This window comes from Tachysurus fulvidraco, chromosome 23, assembly GCF_022655615.1.
Source record: "Tachysurus fulvidraco isolate hzauxx_2018 chromosome 23, HZAU_PFXX_2.0, whole genome shotgun sequence".
NCBI lineage: Eukaryota > Metazoa > Chordata > Actinopteri > Siluriformes > Bagridae > Tachysurus > Tachysurus fulvidraco.
Window position 1 is genome coordinate 14,659,634 of NC_062540.1, and position 21,323 is coordinate 14,680,956.

Consider the following 21,323-nt stretch of genomic DNA (forward strand, 5'->3'; position numbering starts at 1 on the left):
CTATAGGACACAAACGAAAAGTTGCATTTCAGCCGAAGTCGAAAGTGAAATTGCACATGTGAATTCATGTATAAACACGTGATATCACGTGAACAATATTTGTTTTTATGTGTAAAATATGTGTAAAAATCACATGAGACATAAATCTAGTCACGTGTGGAAAACAAATATATCCTGTGAAAATCATGTGAAAACAAATTAATGTGAAAATCTAAATGTATTATTATTATTATTATTATTATTATTATTATTATTATTATTATATTTTGTCGTTTTTGTTATTGCTGTTGATGTTGTTGTTTTTTCTCTTTTTTATTTGTTTGTGTGTTGTTAACCTTTATTTTATGTTAAAAAATCTTGTTGAGGTTAAAAATGTCTTTTTAAGAGAGACCTGAGCAAGAGGGCAACAAAACACATTTTAAAACACATTTCAGTTCTCTCAGTTAAATGGTTCAGCTTGATTAAGATCCTATTGTACAGTGTTCAAAGCTGAAATGACAGCGTCCTTGTTTTGCCCAATTTGTCCTGACATTGAGAACAGCGAACTGAAACTTATTTTAGTAAACACTAGTAAAGAAAGAAAGGATCTAGTAGAGATTTTAACAGAATTGAATAAAGATCTAAGGGAACAAGTGAGTTTAAATGGCCATTTCTGATCAGTTTGAATACCCAGATACTTATAGCCCATCTTTTACACTTGGCCCAGTTACTGAGCATCTACACAAGTAGGAGTTGGTTTTGCTTGATTACAAGGTCCTGCTCTGCCAACTCTTGCTCTAGTGCTGCCTGTTCTGCTGCATCTGTTATTTGTTGGAGCATTCTGTAATGTAGTGAGGGCAGAGACAGATGCAAATGCAGAGAATCATTTATTAAGAATACCAAAAAACAAAAAACAAAACACAAAGACTGGGATGAAACCAAAAAACTAGCATAATAAAGGGTGATGCTAGGCAAGACAATAAAAAAATAAATAAAAATGAAAACAAAAGTTATGCACAGTGCTAACTGTAATCATAATCTTCCATCCAGCCATCAGATACTAAAGCTGAAAAGACAACATTTTGACAATAAGACAACAAACAGCTGCTGAAAAGTCTTTGGTCCTAGTCTACCCTGTGCACAGCGGAAGAACACTACAAGAGCCCTGCTGATTTAGAAATGTGTTGGAAAATGTGCTGCAAGCTGCTGCAAAAGCTTTTATGGTTATTCTGAGCATGTATACAATAAGATGTGAGTTTGTATCCCCATGTCAGTTTTTTAATTTCCTCTCTCACTGCAGATTTCTACAATGTGTGTGTCCCCATACACTTGTCAAATAATCTTTGTTATTTTCACTAGCAGAGAAGGTTTATGGGCAGGCTGCCCATCTGAACAGTCATGTGCCAAAACAGATCAAAAGGCTGGCTATGGCTTGCTTGTCAAGTCATTTCCAGAAACTCTGGTGAAAGCCCAAACACTGAGAGCTGGAACAAGGTGGTACTGAATAATACTGCTAGAACCAGTGGTGTGTTGAACAACAACAGCTAAATGTCCAACATGGTTTAGGTAAAGGGGTAAGACATGAGCATGCCACTGCAATATATACACTTTGGCAGGATATTTAAAGAAATACAATTTTACAGAGCACTGTGCTCAACTTACAGAATAGTTGACACCACAATTGAAACTAAAGGTATGAAGAAGTAATGGAAAGCGATTACTAATAATTGCCATCTTAAAACACACAATGAAGGTGTTCTAACTAAAGAAAGACAGACAGGTTTTATTTTTGTATCGGACAATTTGCATTTATGCACATGAAAATCAGTGTGTTTGCCACCCAAAGATTTTCGTAAGGCACCTAAACCTTTTGAGAAAGAAAGCGAACATTAAGCCTAGACTCCATCATTCACAATTCATGCTGTTTACTGCCACCAGGGACATTGGGGTTAATGAGGCGCTTAAGTTTGCCAGCAAGCCTTTTGTTGCAGAGGAATCGTAGCTTGACTGGGTGTGACTGTGTACATGTTCATGTTAAAAAAGTTTGTTCTCTCTGCATCATCACGTTTTATTTCTTTAATATGTGGAATGGGTAAATTTCCTCCTGCAACTTTACATTATTGTTCTACCGTTATAAATCTTATAAATGGATATCTATGGCAGCTGCTTCAATTAAACAATATAATTAAACGTGTGTGATATTGTAAAGCTTTTTGTGCAGAGGCATGTATTTATTATCTGTGGACGGAGTCTCCACTGTCAGCAAGTTGCAACAGCTGTGGCTTTTCTGTTGATATTCCAAAAAGCCTTTCAATGGGAAGGCATTATGGTGTCTCATTGTTTTTTTCTTTAATAAATATTATTAATTAATTAATTTTGATTACAATAGCTAACACATTCCATTATTGTTACATAAGAAGCCACTAGAGGTCTCGGTACATACATTTACAAAGTTAAATTTACAAATTGTTGTATGTGCCTTTATGTAACTAAAGTTAAAGCATTTGCTAAGGTCTTGTTTTTAACATGAAAGTTTTGGACGCACAGACTGAATATGAAGATGAATGTCAAAATCAGTGGAACAAAGCTGACACCTGCTGGTGACATACAGGAAGAGAATACATTCATTTAAAAAGACTACGGTGGCAAATTGGATTAGTGGTAGAGGATGAAAAGGTGATAGATAGATGCAAAAAGTAAGCGTATTACTGCCTTTGATGGAAGCCCAAGGAGTATGTTATTTAATAAAGGCTGTGTGACATCTGATTGCTGTATTTATTTTTATTTTATACCCCGTATTTTGGCTTGTTAGTGGCTGGAGTACAATTTTGGTGCACAATGGCACAGCAAGTTATCAGAGTTTTTTAAATTCATATTCATATTATTAATTATTATTTAAAATTACAATAGCTTACACATTCCGTTCTTGTTTCACAAGAAGCCACCAGATGTCTCTGTTCACACACTGACAATTTTACTAGTCTTTACAGTCAAGTGTCAAAAAAAAAAAAAAAAAATAACTCTTATGTTCTGTGAAAATATTTATGCATTTTACTGGTATGATTTGAGTGCACTTGTCCCCTAACAAGTATTTATTACAGCAAATCAACACAAATGTCTTCTGACTGATCACAAATAATCCTATGCTATGCTGATGGGAGTGGTTTCCTCCTCATCCACAGTGTAGGAGTGGCCACTAAATAGTTTTACATGGATGTAAATAATGTGAATCATATGCTTTGGCCTTTATTGTCATCACATTTCAATCCAGCTGACCACTTTTGGAGTGATATGTTATACAATACACTATACCACAGTCATCAAGAGTGTTTTTTTTTAATATAGTTGAGCTTGACATTATATATATATATATAATATCAAGACCATATGGATTCTGAAATGGATTCTTGGCTTTAACTTGGCAAAAGATTGTGAATATAACAGCTAGGACTATTTTTTGACTCACAACTGGGAATCAGCCAAACTCCAAACATACATTGTGTCTGAGCTGCTACAATGCAGACTAGGAATAGAGTAGAGCACTTTCACTTCAGTTTGTGTCTCTAGTTTCCATAGATTTCTTCAGGTGGGTAGATGGCAGTGAATATTTCTATCAGTCCGCCTGCTGTTTTTTGATGTTATCATGGACACTGGTGTTATTCTAACTTGTAGGAAATAGCACAGAAGAGAGCAGGCCTGGGTATAAACATTAAACTGTCTTGAATGAGTGTTTAATTCATCATCTGATGAATTACATTACTTACTGCAGGTACAGTACATGTGTTGAATAGCTGAGACTCATAGATAAAATAAATTAAAAAATCTCTGATTACTTATCTAACCATTTTAATAACTATTTTATACAAAATCATTTTCCAACTGGTCATGATTCAGTCTTCTACTCAGTTGTGACTTTAAACAGCTTTAAACAAAACAGGACACATTTCCACAGTAGTCTTTTGTTTGTAGCTTCTGCACTGGCATCTTTACCTGTCTGTTTTAAACAGAATTTTGAATGCATATAGAAATAAGGAATTTTATGGAAGGGGGCTTACATTTACACAACTGAAGCTGATCTGCACTTACTTTTGTCCTATATGCATTTTAGTACATGTGTTACATGTCTGTTCACTCATTTCATAAGCTCAAATCTGCACTCATTTCCATTCAACTTTGACAAATAGGGTTGTTATTTAAACTAGAGAGTCTATCTAAATCTAAAAAAAATAAGATTTTTTTGTTCATATCTGAAAAACTACATAAGTATTCCAAAATAACTGGAGGAGAAAATCAAATAATATAATGATTATTTACATTTGGATTTGCCAACATATCCACCCAAATGGCTGATATAAGTGACTAAGGAACAAATGTTTCTCCTGGAGCTCAGGCAGATAAAATTAGAACCGTTATTCCATCATTTCACTCTCTCGTTCACTTTCGCTGCTATAGAAAAAATGTAAAAGTGACATTTTTTTTGCAGTTCATAAAAAATATGCAGCATATCCTGTGTTATATGCAGACATTTAATAATTACAAACATGTACAGTAATATGCTATGTTTCTGGACACATATAACATGTTTTAGTAGTTATATGATAAATTCATTATTTATTGTTGATTGTTTGCATATTCAGAATCAATACTCTAACGAAAATCCATGCTGGTTAAAAAAACACCATAAAGAGGTTCATATTACAATAGTTACCTGAAAATTTATGTACATATTCAATGTGTCTGTGTTAATCTGCCATTTATTCAGTTACATATACCGTATATGTATGTTGTAAATGTACATATACCAGCTTTGGTAGCACCCTTCTGTCTAGATTTTATTTAACTATAGATGTCTTGTCCACGCTTAAATTGCATTAATTATCCCCTTTATGGGGATTGACAAATTGTGCATAGCAAAAGATGAGCAATTGTATACCTACCTACTCTTCAGTGGGTCTAGGTACAAGGTAGTTTAAAGTGATTGCGGTATAAAAAGATACAGAATAAGCCCTTTGTCCCAAGCCATGAGGCAATTTACTTGTATTTAGTCCCACAGCTAAACAACACATTAAAAAAGATTGCAAATTGCAACGTAATTTACAGATAAGCAAAATTTACAGCACATACAATGGTTTATGGTTGTGATCAAATAGAGCACCTTTACTGTCCAGATTGCAGTTCTAATCCTCACACCTGGGAATGGCAACAGCTTCATTAACCATTCCGTTTCCTTGTATGAACTCTTGTTCCACCTTCCTGACTGATTTCCTCTGCTGTGGTTCCAGTTCCACATCTGTGTTGGTTTGTACACAGACCACACGGAAGCAGCGTTTAAAATTTTCATCCAGGAAGGCATAGAGCACAGGGTTGAGACTGCTATTAGCATAACCCAATGCAATGCAGAAGTGCATTGCTGCTACAGAGGTCTGGCTGCCTCCAAGGTCTACCTTCCCCAAAGCCTGAACCAGAGCGAGGACCTGAACAGGCATCCAGCAGAGAACAAATGCAGCCACCACAGCCAACACCAGCTGTGAGATTCTTCGCAAGTTCCGGTCCTTGCTGCGGGAGCCAGAGAGGAGACGAACACTACGCAGGCGTCGCACCATCAAGCCGTAACAAATGCTAATGATAGCCACTGGAATCAAAAAAGAGAAAAGGAACACACAGATGCCAAATACAGGCTCAGAGTAGCTTTGAGGATCAGGAAGCACCACCATGCATTCAATACCTGAAAAAAAGGAACAATTTAAAACATTACTGAAAATTAGCCTTGAATAACCTGAATGAAGCATCAAAGCAGATTGCATTACAGTCAACATTACTTTAAAGACTGGAACGGTTGAGAAACATGAACTTGTACAAAATTTAACATTGAATAGTTTCTAGTTATATTTTATCCTAAAACAACTTTTCCTTCCCCGAAATTACCCCAAATATAGACAAATAATAAGTCCAAAACCTAAGATTAAAAAAAAAATTAAATTAATTAAAATGTCCGGTACAGTTCTAAAAGTAATATGAGATGGGTGAACACAATGATTGAATGCTTGGTGGACTTCACCATGGAAAGATGAGGCTGAATGAAGGAGAAAGATATTGTTTGGTGATGACTACCATTGGATTCCACTTCCACTTGTCCCATGATCATAACAGGTACACCTATAGCAGAAGCCAGTACCCACACTGCAACATTGACCAGCTTGGCTCTGTTGGGTGTACGCACAGCCAGCGAGCGCACTGGGTGGCACACAGCAATGTAACGATTCACACTCATAACGGTCAAAGTGAAGATGCTGGTAAACATGTTGTAATAGTCAATGGCCACCACCATCTTGCAGAGAGTCAAGCCAAAAGGCCAGAAGCCTAGTAGCACATCTGTGCCTTGGAAAGGTAGAGTAGCCAGAACAAGGGCATCAGCCAAAGCCAGGTTAAAGATATAGATGTTGGTGGCCGTCTTCATCTTTGTATATCTAGACATATAATTAAAAGACAACAAAACATACAAGTGATACAGTGATATCTACCTTTGACTATGATCAAGTTCTACATAAGTGTATTAATATGTTATATTATAGGAAGAATCTATTAAATATTGCAACAAAATTAACTGACACATTTTTAATAAATGATTATTGATTTAATAATTTATTTATCTATACATACATACATACATACATACATACATACACTCAGCAGACAATTTAATAGGAATACTTGTACAACTGCTCATTTATTCATATCACATCAGACAATCATAAAGTGCAGTCCATGAAATGACATCAAGAGGTTTAGTTATTGTTCACAGGACACTTCATAATAGGGATATAAATGTTATCCCATATGCGCTGTTTAAAACCGTCAGGGGAATATGTCAGTGCAGAAGCTACAAATAAAAGACAAAAAAAAAAGTGAAAATGTGTCCTATTTGGTATGGTTGTTTTTACCAGCCTTGTTGGTTTGAGTATTTCTGAAAATAAAGATTTTCTAGGATTCTCACCCAGTCTTTAGAGATTACACAGTATGGTGAAAAACAAAACAACAACAATAAAAAAAAGGTGAGCTTAGAGGAAGTCTACAGAAACACTAATAAGCACTTTCTTTATGGTATAAAAGCATCTTAGAAATCACAAGACGTCATATCTTGTGCCAGCAAAAAGCCACATTAGGATCCACTCCTATTAGATGATGTATTTCCAATTTTAACATTGTGCATGTACTATTACATGCTTAGCCATTGAATAATACAATGAATTATTATTATTATTATTATTATTATTATTATTATTATTATTATTTGTCTTTTTTTATTATTTTTTTTCTTTGTAATTAAAAAAGTTCTAAATATGTTTAAAAATTTGATCTTATTTTTATTAAATAATTAAAATATTTTATTAAATATTCAATATTCCTTGAAATATTTACTTTCAAGGAACGGTCAACAGGCAACACTAAATTAAATATGCTTAGTAACAAGTATAGCAAAAAGGACATTAAAAAATGTTCACTTCAGTGACTATTTCTCTTTCAGGGCTTTCAACAACAACCTCCTGTATAACTGTGTGAATATATACAGTGACAATCAGTACAGTCCCTTTTTATGCTAGACTACACTAGTGCTTGTGTTATTTCTATTTTCTGAATTGTAATTATGAAGCAATTATGTGGGGGTATTTGTCAGGCATGGGATTCAGTCTTAATGAGTAGGAATGGAAGACAGTACTATATTTACATTTACATTTACATTTACAGCATTTGGCAGACGCCCTTATCCAGAGCGACGTACATAAGTGCTTAAATCTCTAACATTGAATACATTAATGCTGGCTCACTAGGTTACATACTTAACAAAGTACTAAAGAGTACTAAAGGACTCACAGGCCACATTATGGTAAATAACAGATAAAAGAAAGATGAATGTAAGTCATATAGTATAACAAGTATTTTTAAGCATTCAAGTGAGAAGACAAATGTTTTTTGAGATCTGATTAGCTAACCAGCAACAGGAATCACAAACAGGATTCAGGCATATTCACAGGGATTCACATAAGATTTAAAGTATCTTTAAATAATTTTTATGAATGTTCATAATTCTTACAAAAACCAAATTACTGTTTTGAGCTTTGATAATATTCATAAGTGTTCTTAATCTTTTCCACACACAATTATGAACCATAAATTATTGTTCACTTGTGTACGTCGCTCTGAATAAGGGCGTCTGCCAAATGCCGTAAATGTAAATGTAAACTATATCCACATTTATAGACAAAAGATACCTATTGAAAGTAAAAGAAAAGGGCACCACAAAGAAAGGTAGAGTTTATTACTAGCTCTGTAATATGTAAATATTGTAATATTCAATAATATTTGTTTGTAAAACTAGCTAGATTGTTAGACTGCTGGACTTCTTCTTGGACATGATGGAGTCTTTCAGAATCAATTGAGTAAAGTCATAGAGACACACCCACTGATCTGTGATCTGCAGGCAAACCCTTGCCAATAAATCATCATGCACTTACTCTACAAACATCAGCATGCAAGATGGCATCCTGGGAGAACCGGTGTTTAACCTTTAGAGTATGGCTGGTGGACATAGAGGACAAGTAATTTTTTTTTATTATTATTTTACATTATCATTCTCTTCCCCATCTTTAACTCACTGATACAATGGTATAATGTATGACTTTTTTATCTTCTTGTACATCGGTCCCTGTACCCTACTGCAAGTGATGGATAGAAGGATAATTTAAAAGTATTGATTTCCTAGGACCTTCTGGCCTTTCCATCTCTGCAGCCAAATCTATTACCTTTAGGACAACTTTACACTGATATGACTCATTATTATACACATGCTCTTGACCCACTGTGCAGCTAATAATCATATGATCTTTATTTGCTTCTTCAAAAAAAACAACAACATTTAATGCTTTAAAAATATCCACACACATCAGATTACACATTCAGAATTCACACTCACTTGCACATTCATCCCACTTAGATGGTTAAACTTCAGAACACCAGGACATGCTTACCTGATGATGACATACATGACCAGGCAATTCCCCACAAGTCCCATTACACACACGATGCAGTACAGCGCGACCACTGTGACCTTAACTCCGGTCGGCAGAAGGCCATCCTCTTCGTCCAAAGCGCTCATATTTCCACTCAAAATGGAGTCATTGAGCAGATGAAGCGCTATCTTATGTCCAACACTCTCCAACCTGTCGGGTAACTCCATGATGAAAAGCTACAGCACTTAAGCTACCAATTAACAAGTCATTAAGCACTAACTCAAGACGCGCAAACAAATCCCAAGTTGCGTCTTACGCACGCCATGCGCACAGCCTATTGAACCATGTCTTCCACCTCCTCCACCTCTTGTACTGTATAGTGCAATCTGTGCCCAAGTGGGAGGTAGGTCTGCTCAAGCCTTTTAATCGCCGCAACAGAAAAAGACTTCTCTACGAGAGAGAGAGAGAGAGAGAGAGAGAGAGAGAGAGAGAGAGAGAGAGAGAGAGAGAGAGAGATGCACAGTCTCTCTCTCTCTCTCTCTCTCTCTCTCTCTCTCTCTCTCTCTCTCTCTCTCTCTCCCACACACACACACACACACACACACACACACACACACACACACACACACACACACACACACACACACGTGTGTCTGAATATCCTTGTAAGGACCCTTCTACTGAAATATTTATAATACAGTCACTGCTACAGTTACTGATTGATCATCTTAACCTCAGTATATATACTGTATATATATAACAACTGAGTGAAGAAGTAATTAAATCAGATAGTAATATGTATCTCCCTGGCATTTTTTTTTCCATAATTTTTTCTTTTTTTTTTTTTGGTCATGCATTGGTCGTTTCTTTCATGTCCTATGGTCTAAATTATGGATTTCATTGTTGTTTATGGCAGCCCCAACATTTTAATATTCTTCTCCAGACCAGTACATATTAGTGTCTGAAAGCTAATTTATTCTCCAGTGTTTTAAAGTTCCGAAAGTGATGAACTCTTGCTATGGCAACAGGTCATTGTTGCCATAGCAATGATCGCTGACAACTAGCAGTGCTAACAAAGATGTCATTAAGGTTATAATAGTTTAAACGTGCTTGACAAATGATTAGTCAATCTGTTGTTTTGCTTACCCCAATGATCAGTTGATTGGTCTGTTGAACAACTCCTGCAGTGAAGCATCAGGTGTGATGAGTCACAAACAGATCCTATAGTGAGTGTAATTTGTGTTTTGGTCATTTTTAATAAAACAGCTTGTAGCACTTTTTTAAGTGGCTTCATGGTCAACTTTCCTTGGCAATCCAATCACTGATAATTGTTATAGCACTGCACAAGAAATAATCATGCACTTGATGGGTAGAAGTAATTGTTAATTTCATGTTACATGCAGCATACAAATACAAATATAAATAATTTATTTATTTATAAAAATGAATAAATAATTAACTCTATCTATCTATCTATCTATCTATCTATCTATCTATCTATCTATCTATCTATCTATCTATCTATCTATCTATCTATCTATCTATCTATCTATCTGTTAGCAATTAATTATTGGTTCTGTGCTAAATTTTTAATAGAGATTTTAACAACGGACATTCTCACAAATCAGCTTTCCAGAATATAAAAATTCAGAAGTAAAATGATCTAATTAAAATTTATATTTGTCCCTTATTATGAAAAACAGTGAATTATTGAATGTTAGAGCTGTATCTAAATCTATGGCAAGTATTTTTTTTTTTTTTTTTTTAAATCTTTTTAACACTGGATTTGGTTGAGTTTATTTTGTATTTTGGTATTTTGTATTTTGGCAATTGGAATCTATTGGAATTTATATTCTTACCATCTTTATCTCTTTCCCATAAAGCTCATGAACTAAAATGAACTTTAGTTCATGACATCAAAAAAAAAAAAAAAAGAAAAAGAAAAAGAAAAAAAAAAGAAAAAAAAGAAAAGAAAAGAAAAAAGAGACAAGTAGCAATTAAAGGAATGGTCTATAGTTTTAGAGCCCTCTGCTGTCTGCAAGGTGAATTTTAATTGCAATGAAAACACTCATGTGCTTTCCACTTCTCAAGAGGCGACCACACACCCACTGTTGAAACTCATTAGATTCCTTTTATGGAAAAGGAGGTGTCACTGAGCACTTCCATTTCAGCTGGAGACAGATCTAATGTCAGCAGAAACCTCAAATGAAGAAACTGGCAAAATACAGTACCTGGTAATGACATGACATGCAAAACAGTTTTGAAAAATATGATTACATGCAGAGACGTGTAGCTTTAAATAAACAGCAAATCACAGCCCTGTTCAATTAATTTGTCTTCCATAATCTTCTATAACAGTAGCTCTGGGAGCAGCTTATGTTCATGTATTATGTTCATGTGCTCGTGGGCTTATGTTATGTTCATGTGTTCATTCTAATATGTAATAGGTAAAACACAGGTACATTGATGTCTAACCATTAATGGAATAAATAGACATTTATTTTAACATTTTTGGATGGAATCTCCACTGTCAGAGATCAAATTGAAACTCCAGACATTGTACTTTGTGTTTTTTATGCACCAGACTGCATTATTTCTTACTAATTTCAAAAAAGTAATGCAGTTTTTGTTACTTTTATCACTTTATCAAGAAAGTAATACAGCAACATTTCTGTGCATATAAGAAATGAGAAAGGAATTAAAATGTTATGCATGTAGTGTACTAAATGTTTCCCATTTCTTTTTAATATTCTATTTTTGCCTTAAAAATACAATAGATATTCAAGATATTTAAGGTTAATTTTTTTCTTTCTTGTGGAAATTACAGCAGCTGAATTTGAGGCCTACTGGCGAATTATCAATAATCATAATTTTGCCATTGATCATAGAATGTTTGAGTTTTGAACTTTCAACGAATTCTGATTCTGATACTTTGCGATATAACATTTGGGTGCTTCTTAAAATAGCTAGTGAAAATTTTGTTGACTTTAACCATTTACTGTACTGTAGTCTATTATGTATGTTCTTATTAAAAAATTTATTTTAAACATTTTCTTTTAAATGAATTATTCATTAATAGTTTTAAAAAGAACAGTAGTAATCTAACTGATGAGGAAGCCTGACATAGCAAAGAACTGAAAGCAAACAAGGACACAAGGGATACATGTTATGGTAATTATGCTGAGTACATAGAGCCATTTTTACTGTTAGATCAAAAAATGGAACACTCTGAAAGAATATATTTGTGCCAACAGTATAAATATAAATAAATAAGTGAGCTCTGAGAAAGACAGAAGATCCATCATCCACGTATACCAGTTGTCCTTTCCTTCTTCTTTGTCACTGAAAGCACATTAAGTCCAGAGGGAGGTTAAATTTATCCTTGACAGAAAAATGGTTGTTACCTTTGCCTATGTCATGCATCTTTGAATGACTTTATTCACTTACTGGTTGCTGCCCAGCAATAAAGGCAGACAGGGAAAAGGAACAAGATGGGAATATTTATAGCTGTGCTATGCAGCACAGGCGATTGGGTGTTTATAAAGCAGCACACACATCTGAGATGCTGTGGCTCAGAGAGGAGATAAATGGGTAAGATTTTGTGTCCTGGTAAAGAACACTCAGTAAAATGTGAAGCAATCAATCTCCTCCTGCAAGCACTTGGGTCAAAGCCAGAGAAAAAATGAGCCAATGTGCTGAAGTGGGGGACTGGAAATGAGATTGGAACCTGAAAATGGAGCCTATGGCACAAACAGGGGAGAAGGAGTAACAAAGGAGCACTGATTTCAAATAGGAAGACTCTCATTTAAAAGACAATAGAGAAAAAACATATACATTTTTAAGTGTATATACTTCTGTTAGGGTATGAGTAGACATATTATAAATTCGCCAAAGAAATGCAATATTCACACATAAAAGCCAATTACTGCAAGAGAGTCAATTTTTAGAAGATTTGAAAAATAAAAGACAGGAACAGTCACATGAATCCACAATAACACTTATTCAAGAGTTAAAATGATTTACGCACTAATGCTTTTTCCTTATGTGGAGAACTTTTCTATTTTATATTAATAAAATGAAATATCCAGGGCATTCAATAAATCCCACTATGCCCTGTAATAGATAGAGGTATAATAATATAATCTGTAATTTGTAAGGTGTAAGGAAAAGGGATAGGAAGTAGGACACTATTTCAGCACAGGTTTCACCCATTCGTGCTGAGTGGCTGAGAAAATAATGCAGGCATTGTGTGCAAGAAACCAATTTCCTATAGTCCTGCAGTGTTTGAGTTGATAGGACTTTTCTTTACATACACCAGAAAAAAAGATTAAAAACTACAAAATCAACAACAAAACATTTATTGGTGCAATATGAGTGTAACCTTTATTTCAGTCTAATAGTCTGAAATTAAATATATACAGCGGTATTGTTATTTTAGTGTAACTATTTTGTTTCAATTATGCATTTGTGTATAATTACAAAATTCACTTATACTGTACAAGAACTGATGAGTAGATTTTGCATACAAAATGAATGAATTAAAAATATAAATTATGTACTGTGTCTCAGGGGTACAATTTGAGTCTTAATAACTGTCAATAATTCAAGAACATGCAAATGGTTATATTTTTTGGGAGAAATTGCGTTTTCTAGGCTTCAAGCAATAATTAGCAACACCATCAGACAAGAAAATTATGTCTTAATGAATGTAATATCCAACTGGGACAATGCTCTTAAAATTGATAGTGAAAAAAAGAAGACAGGAATCCAGAGTACGGTGCACTACTGCCATCGGCTGGTGATGTAACACATTACACCACGATTATTAAAGCAATTATATCACATTTGATAATTACAGGTAACACAAATTTACGATCAATTAATGTTCGGAAAAATCCATATGAGTAATCAATATTTTTAATTCTGTAATAAGTAAACTGTGTCTCAGAGAAAGTCATTAGAATTTTGGTTTAAAATTAAAAATGAATTATGAAACAATGAAAACAATGAAACTATAATATTTAGGAATGACAATTTTAATTAATATAAACATATATAATCACAGCCATTATTATACATTATGTTCCCTTTGTTTTACTTTGCAATACACTGAGTGTCCACTTTATCAGGAATAAAGCCCACCTGTACACTGTACACCCACTCAATCAATTATCCAGTCAGCCAATCACGTAGCAGGTGAACATGAACTGAAATTCATGTTCACCTGCTGAAATTCATCATGAACTGAAATTCATCATTTCTGAAATAGAAAGTCTCAGTTGTAGCATTCAATGTAAATAAATAACAGGAAGCATCAGAATTATTTAGCTTAGTTGGGGAAGTCTGATAAAAAATTATAATAAAGACTTTAACCCTTAACAAAGAAGTACAAAAACGTTGGGGGGGGGGGCAGACTATATTTCAACAACTTTGTTATCAAAGCATAAAAACTTTTTAATATAGTCCCAGAAATACACCCCTACAATGGGTCATATCAGTTCTCACTGTCATCCTCAGGTTTGACTGTGTTTCAGTTGTTTTTTTTGTTTGTTTGTTTGTTTGTTTGTTTTGAATGGATGAGGTTTTCTTTTACTAAACACATTATGATAAAACAATTTTAAAGGGATCTCCCTGTTTTAGGGTTCTACATAGAAAATTCTTCCAAGCAGACAAACTCAAGGACCCTGAGGTAAATTATAGACTGGGTAAACTACCATTAAAAATATTATATGCTAACCTTACATATGCTAACCTTACAAAAAATAATCACACAATACTTGTGTGAATAATTACAAGGTTTCCATGACAAATTTATACATGTATTTTTTTTAGATTCACACATTTTCACATGCTATGTGTGTTTTTATATTCAAATATGATTCTGTTTTTAAATTCATTTCGGATCTGTTATTTTTCACAATTTATTTACTTTTACATATATGGCATGTAATTTCACTTTTCTTATGTGTTTTCATAGACAAATCATTTCATCCTTTATGATGTTAACATGTTGACACACATTCTCCTGAGTTCGCATTTGAGTCCACATGTGTTACATTTTTCTGTAAGGGTTCTTACCTGTGGGATTTGGGTAAATGATCTTTTTACTAGTGAACCACAATTCTATCAGCTTGCTACTTTAGGTCACTCATCTTTTTTTTCTACCTAGGCTACTATTGTGTCTTTATGTTTACTAAAATTACCTAGCTGAAACCTAGCCAAGTGCAGAAAGTTAATCTGTGACATTATAGCATTATAGTTAGTTTTCAATCTAACATTCTAAGCATCTAATTGTATAAGTTGTATTTATACTGTGTAAATTCCAATGTTTAGGTCTGTGGATATATTTTTGGTTAGTCAGTTGAGCTTGGATTTCTAAAATATGTGTTTATATTATATTAAATTGTATAATTTCTGATGAGGTCTTTGGCAAAAGAACAAAAAACATTATATCATAAATCAATATGAATTACTATATGAGTAGAGAAGCAATACCGTAGAATACAGTTCATTTCAGCAGAATAAGCAACAGTACATGTGCTATATTAAATGCTATTATTAAGAAAAAGGAACAAAGATTCATGTTTGGCAATATCTACAGTACCTATACGCTATAGGTTATAATACATCTGTGAGAACAGTGTTATTCAGATAGTATAGATTTACTGAAATATGTATAAATGAAATAAAGACCCACAGCAGCTGCAATCTCAATAGTATACAAACAGATTGTTAGATTGAGAGTTATAACAGATGGAAACATCCTTTGAATCTTCTCTTTAGTATCTTCTAGAGTTTTAGCATAATTAGTCACTTATTTTAACATTTCCGGTAAATTGGCTATGCAACATATATTACAAGCATACACTCATCAGAACGGTTGCTAAACATTTTCAATGTATTTTTTAAAGAACATAGTGTGTATAGCTGCTGCTTTTGGACACTTTTACAGACACATCGTTGTGTATTTGCACTTCAGGTAATCCTTTGTGCCGTTCTGTTGTATTGTTATGTGTTACACCATAGTACTGAAAAAAATGACATAGGATGGAATAAAACCCCACTTGACCTGGCCTATTGCTATCTAAAAATGTTCATCCAGCTTTGCTCTTGAAATTGACCTAACACTTTTAAATTATTGGTCCTTTGCACAGATCAACACTCCAACATTTTCTTAAAAGCTTTTCTGAAACTGTCATCCAGGAAGGCATAAAGAAATGGGTTAAGGCAGGAGTTAGCATAGCTTAAGCCTGTGATGAAGTAGGAGATTCCAATAACCAGTGGAGTTGTTGGCAGGTCTGTGGTCAGGGCCACCACCGTACTTAAGTGAAATGGTGTCCAACAGAACAGACACACCGCAAGCACCACAAAGACCATAACAGTCACTTTCTTCTTGGCTTTATCCAATGCCTTGCCATTGGAAATTAGATGTGTATGCCTCAACTTGTAGAGCATTAGACTATATAAGACACAAATTGTTGACACAGGAAGGATAAAGCTGAAGACCAGGGTGTAGATCCGGCTGGCTTTGAACCAGACACTCTCAGGGCTAGGGAAGCTTAACACACAGCTCTTCCTGCTCTCAGCATCATCCGGACTCACATAAATGCCAGCAAAGTAGGTAAATGGTGCCACAATGAGGACAACAAGTGCCCACACACACACACTGACAATTTTTGCAAACCTGTATGTGCGATGGGGCATCCGCTTAGACTGCAGTGTGGAAATCACTACTAGGTAGCGGTCGGCGCTCATCACTGTAAGAAAAAAGATGCTGGAGAAGATGTTGTAGTGGTCTATTGAGAGGATCACTTTGCAAAGAAGCTCACCAAAGGGCCAATAATTCAGCAGGTGCTCTGCAATATTAATAGGTAATACCAGTGTGAAAAGGTCATCAGCGATAGCCAAGTTCAGGATAAACAAGTTGGTGACGGTCTTCATTTTTGGGGCTTTCAGAATGACATAGATGACAGCAGTGTTGCCAGTGAGTCCTACAGCACAGATGACTGAGTAAACTACTGGCAGCCAGATGTAGAAGTCTGGGTATAATATCCAAGGTGGAGACGTGCTGCAGTTAGGTTGTGAATAGTTACTTGAGTTACATGGAGATTGATTACTCCCAGAAATTGATACGTTATCCATTTTCTTTTCTTCGAGAACGAGTAAAACCCACAACAGATATCCAGCTTTTCAGATGTTTCTTTTCCCCCCAAGGAATCAGTTTGATTTCAAAAATGTCTTTTGGATCATCCCAATTTTAGAAAAAGTCACAAATGAGCCAAAAAACCCCATAACTGAAACAGTGGTAATGAATATCAATCAACTGTTCAAAGGAAGCTTCAACTGCACTGTAGGAAAGAAAGAAAGAAAGAAAGAAAGAAAGAAAGAAAGAAAGAAAGAAAGAAAGAAAGATTCACGCAACATTCAAATCTGCTTACTCTATATGGTGTATCAAGCAAAATGAAACTCGAACAAAATACGCAAATTACGCACAATGGGTAATTAAGACTCTCCTTTTTGCGCACTTGACTCAGTATAGTCGGATAATAAGCTTACCTGTAGATGTTCATACATGCAAGTCACAGCAGCTTTGGTGGATTAACAGTGTGGAAGAGGTGTTAAGTATGAAAAGCAGTTTTAGGGATGGTGGGAGGGAAAGAGCGTGATGTAAGCTGAAGGAGCGATGCGTGTTCATACCGCCGCATTATAAAAGATTAGTCTACGCGATAACGCTGCTGTGCTTCTATTAAAGTCGAGCAGCACCGTTGAGCGCAATATCCTCCAGGCTCAGTGGAAATAATCGATTTCAACAATCTACATGTTTTTGTGCTCTTTCAGCGGAAGAAAATGTCAAACCTCTTGAGAAGTCTACAGTTTGTCCCCTGTTTCCTAATTTCCTTTATCTCCTGATTTTTTTTTTTGCATTGCTCATTTGTAGTATATCTGAGCATCTCAAAAAGCATCTTAATGTACAATTTTTACTGTCATTTTGCGCGCATAAATAATAAACTCGATATCCTAGAAACTCATAAACCCTAGAGTCCATCATTTAAGTAAATAAAATATGTTTATTATGTTTACAAAAAAATGTAAAAAGTGCCTGAAATGCTTAATATCAAAGGCTGCACATTATTATTATTATTATTATTATTATTATTATTATTATTATTATTATTATTATTATTATTATTATTATTATTATTAACAACAACAACACCAATAATAATAATAATAATAATAATAATAATAATAATAATAATAATAATAATAATAATAATAATGCTACTACTACTACTACTACTACTACTACTACTACTACTACTAATAATAATAATAATAATAATAATAATAATAATAATAATAATAATAATAATACCTTCATATTCAGTATTTTATATATTCATCCATCACTTTATATGTGATTTTGTCACTATTGAATTCCTAATCTCCATTAATCTAAACATACACAAGAACAACAGACATAAAATACATTTATAGAAACAGAAACTGTGGTTATATTTATTCTTAATATTTTTGCTATGTTGTTTTAATCTCAGATATACCCTACATCAGAGGACATTCATGAAAAAGTATATGCACAAGTTACTATTATTAAATTACTGCTTGTTGGAATTTCCTATAATAGAGCTAAAAAGTGGAGTAAACTGCAACCCTATAATGTAAAATATCAGCGCTCATGTATCACACTGAATCTGATGGCATAAATTATTTGTCAGTTACCATTTACTAAACACTAATCTGTGTTTTTTTTTGACAAAAATTATCAGATTAATTCATCTCATTTAGAAATTTAGTTATTTAAGAGTTTCTAGTAGTGCAATGGTTGATCCAGAGATTTAAGGATGTTTGTGATGTGATACTTCATTAAGTTTTATGTGTTAATGTAAATTTCTCAAAACATGCAGCCCCTTTGTATAAGGTCATAGAAGTGTGCTTATGAATGATCACATACAGTAAAACATGACCCGCTGAGCTGATGTGTGATGAGCAGTTTTTGACTGACAGGCACTTAAAGGGTGTGTCATAGCTGTGCAGATTAAAATTGGGTGTAAGCACAAAGAGCTCTTTCAGTGGAAATGCACTTGCTGGCAGAGGTAACAAAAGGAGTGATTGATAGTGGAACAAAAGTGCCACTTTGTTCATGGCCACATTACAACATTTGGAAAAAGGATTGGTTTTCACATTACAAGTGGGCCGGATATTTAGGGGACACTTTATTGTTTAAATATTAGTATCAGATTTTCTACAGCCTTTATCATTATGACATTTGAGTCAGGGGTTTATTTCATAATATGTCCCAAAAAATTGTGATTAATAACAAGAAATTAGCTTCAGTCTTTTTATTATACATGAAGTACTTGAACATTACATTTCATACGGATTTAAATAGTTACTAGAAGCTCAACAATGAAAATTGGTTTAGTTTAGCTCACCAGAACAGATGTATTGAAATTGTTAAATAATGGCAAGTATAAAAAAAAAGAAAAGAGAAGAAAAGTGGAAAGACAGGAGACTGGAGATTCAGTAAGGAAGGGGTGGAACTGAAAGCCAATGTGGGTGTTAATAACGTAGTAGCAGGCAAGGCCAGAAGGTCAGCTTTGCTTCTTGCTTGCTACCGGATGACACTCTCTATATGAGGAAGACATGTCTTTCACACAATTGTAGAGTGTGAGTGTGATATATACAGGTCTGCAAGGCAGAAGCGGGAATGGATATTACTTTCCTGCTGTGAGTGATGAGTCCTATTCTACACTAAGACATTTGGAAAAATAGCACTGAAAAATAATGTGCTGAAGAAATCAAACCCAGGACCATCAATTGATTTGGGCAACGTCTGAGGTCTTGGTTATTTCCATGAAAATTTATGGAAAATTCCTCTGGAATTTCGGTGTATTTTCCAAGTTTTAAATTTCAAGTGAAAGCCTATGATGAACATTTTTTTTACTGTTATGAATCAATACATTTTTTAATCTTTTAGAAATGTAAATTTTTATGGTTTATTTAATGTATGTTTGTCTTTTAGAATTACTTTTGGCTTAGTAATTAATAAAACAATACACATTCTTGTGTATGAAACCTGAAATAAGTTCTATGGCATTTATTAGCCTGTCAAATGAAAAAAGAAAGTAGAAAGTAGCTTAGATAAATCACTCAGTGCATTCACTGTCCTTCCTCTCAAAATATTATACTGTGAAACCCATGAAAATGGTAATAATTAATATTCCCCTTACATATGTGAGAAAGAGTAGATTAATGTACATAATTTGACAAATTATATTGAATTTAATTGATCACTGGTGGGTTAGCACGTTCGCCTCACACCTCCAGGGTTGGGGGGTCGATTCCTGCCTCCGCCTTGTGTGTGTGGAGTTTGTATGTTCTCCCGGTGCCTCGGGGGTTTCCTCCGGGTACTCTGGTTTCCTCCCCTGGGTCAAAGACATGCTTGGTAGGTTGATTGGCATCTCTGGAAAATTGTCCGTAGTGTGTGATTGCGTGAGTGAATGAGAGTGTGTGTGTGTGCCCTGTGATGGGTTGGCACTCCATCCAAGGTGTATCCTGCCTTGATGCCTGATGACGCCTGAGATAGGCACAGGCTCCCCGTGACCAGAGGTAGTTCGGATAAGCGGTAGAAAATAAATGAATGAATGAATGATCACTGGTGATTATGGAGACCTGAAATAAGTTCTATGGCATCCTGTTTTAATTCTTAATAACTTGTTTTAAGTGGCAAGGTCCTATTATAACTTAGGAATCCATGAATTGTAAGCAGAGAATTCTAATGAAATGTCAAAAACCTTTTATTTTAATTAATTTAGTTATTTATTTGTATTACTCCTGTGTAGGCCTACTAAAGCTCACTTCCTGAACACTGGTTGTTGCTTTTAATGCACAGCAGTGTGATAATTAATCAAGAAAACCTTCAGAGGGAGATGCATAACAACAATTTATCATTCAAAGGAAGCATAGTGGAGGAAGCAATGAGAAACACCTGCATACATAATTCAAACAGACACATCTTCATAATGAATATCCAAGCATATTTTAAACTAGGTAAATTACAGAATATAGATCTGGAGCATGAGGAGAGAAGAACGTATCTATGTGAAAATGAATCCTTTAACCTGTGACTTTTTTAGCCATAAAATGTAAACTTTTTTCATGTGGGTTCTTTTTAATCGATATTTAATACCAAGTGCAAGACAAAGAAGGCATTTTAAGGCTCATTTGCCATAGAACTGCTGCTGTGATATACTACTTACTGTAGTCTGAGCTATGGATGCGTTCTTGCACTCTGGATGTGCATTTTATATTGCA

General features: G+C 34.5%; 2 protein-coding genes across 2 annotated transcripts; both read right to left on the minus strand.

Moving 5' to 3' along the window:
• Nucleotides 1-4,655: 4,655 nt before the first annotated feature.
• On the minus strand, nt 4,656-9,226 carry LOC113658294 (delta-type opioid receptor). The gene is made up of 3 exons (XM_027170641.2): nt 9,006-9,226; nt 6,091-6,446; nt 4,656-5,704 (listed from the first exon to the last, which is right to left on the minus strand). Exons 1-3 carry the CDS (start codon nt 9,212-9,214, stop codon nt 5,157-5,159), a joined length of 1,113 nt encoding a protein of 370 aa, XP_027026442.2. The 5' UTR covers nt 9,215-9,226; the 3' UTR covers nt 4,656-5,156.
• A 6,337-nt stretch (nt 9,227-15,563) lies between these two features.
• Nucleotides 15,564-17,320, minus strand: LOC113658373 (neuropeptides B/W receptor type 2). Its single transcript, XM_027170768.2, has one exon. It carries the CDS (start codon nt 17,127-17,129, stop codon nt 16,143-16,145), a length of 987 nt encoding a protein of 328 aa, XP_027026569.2. The 5' UTR covers nt 17,130-17,320; the 3' UTR covers nt 15,564-16,142.
• Nucleotides 17,321-21,323: the final 4,003 nt, after the last annotated feature.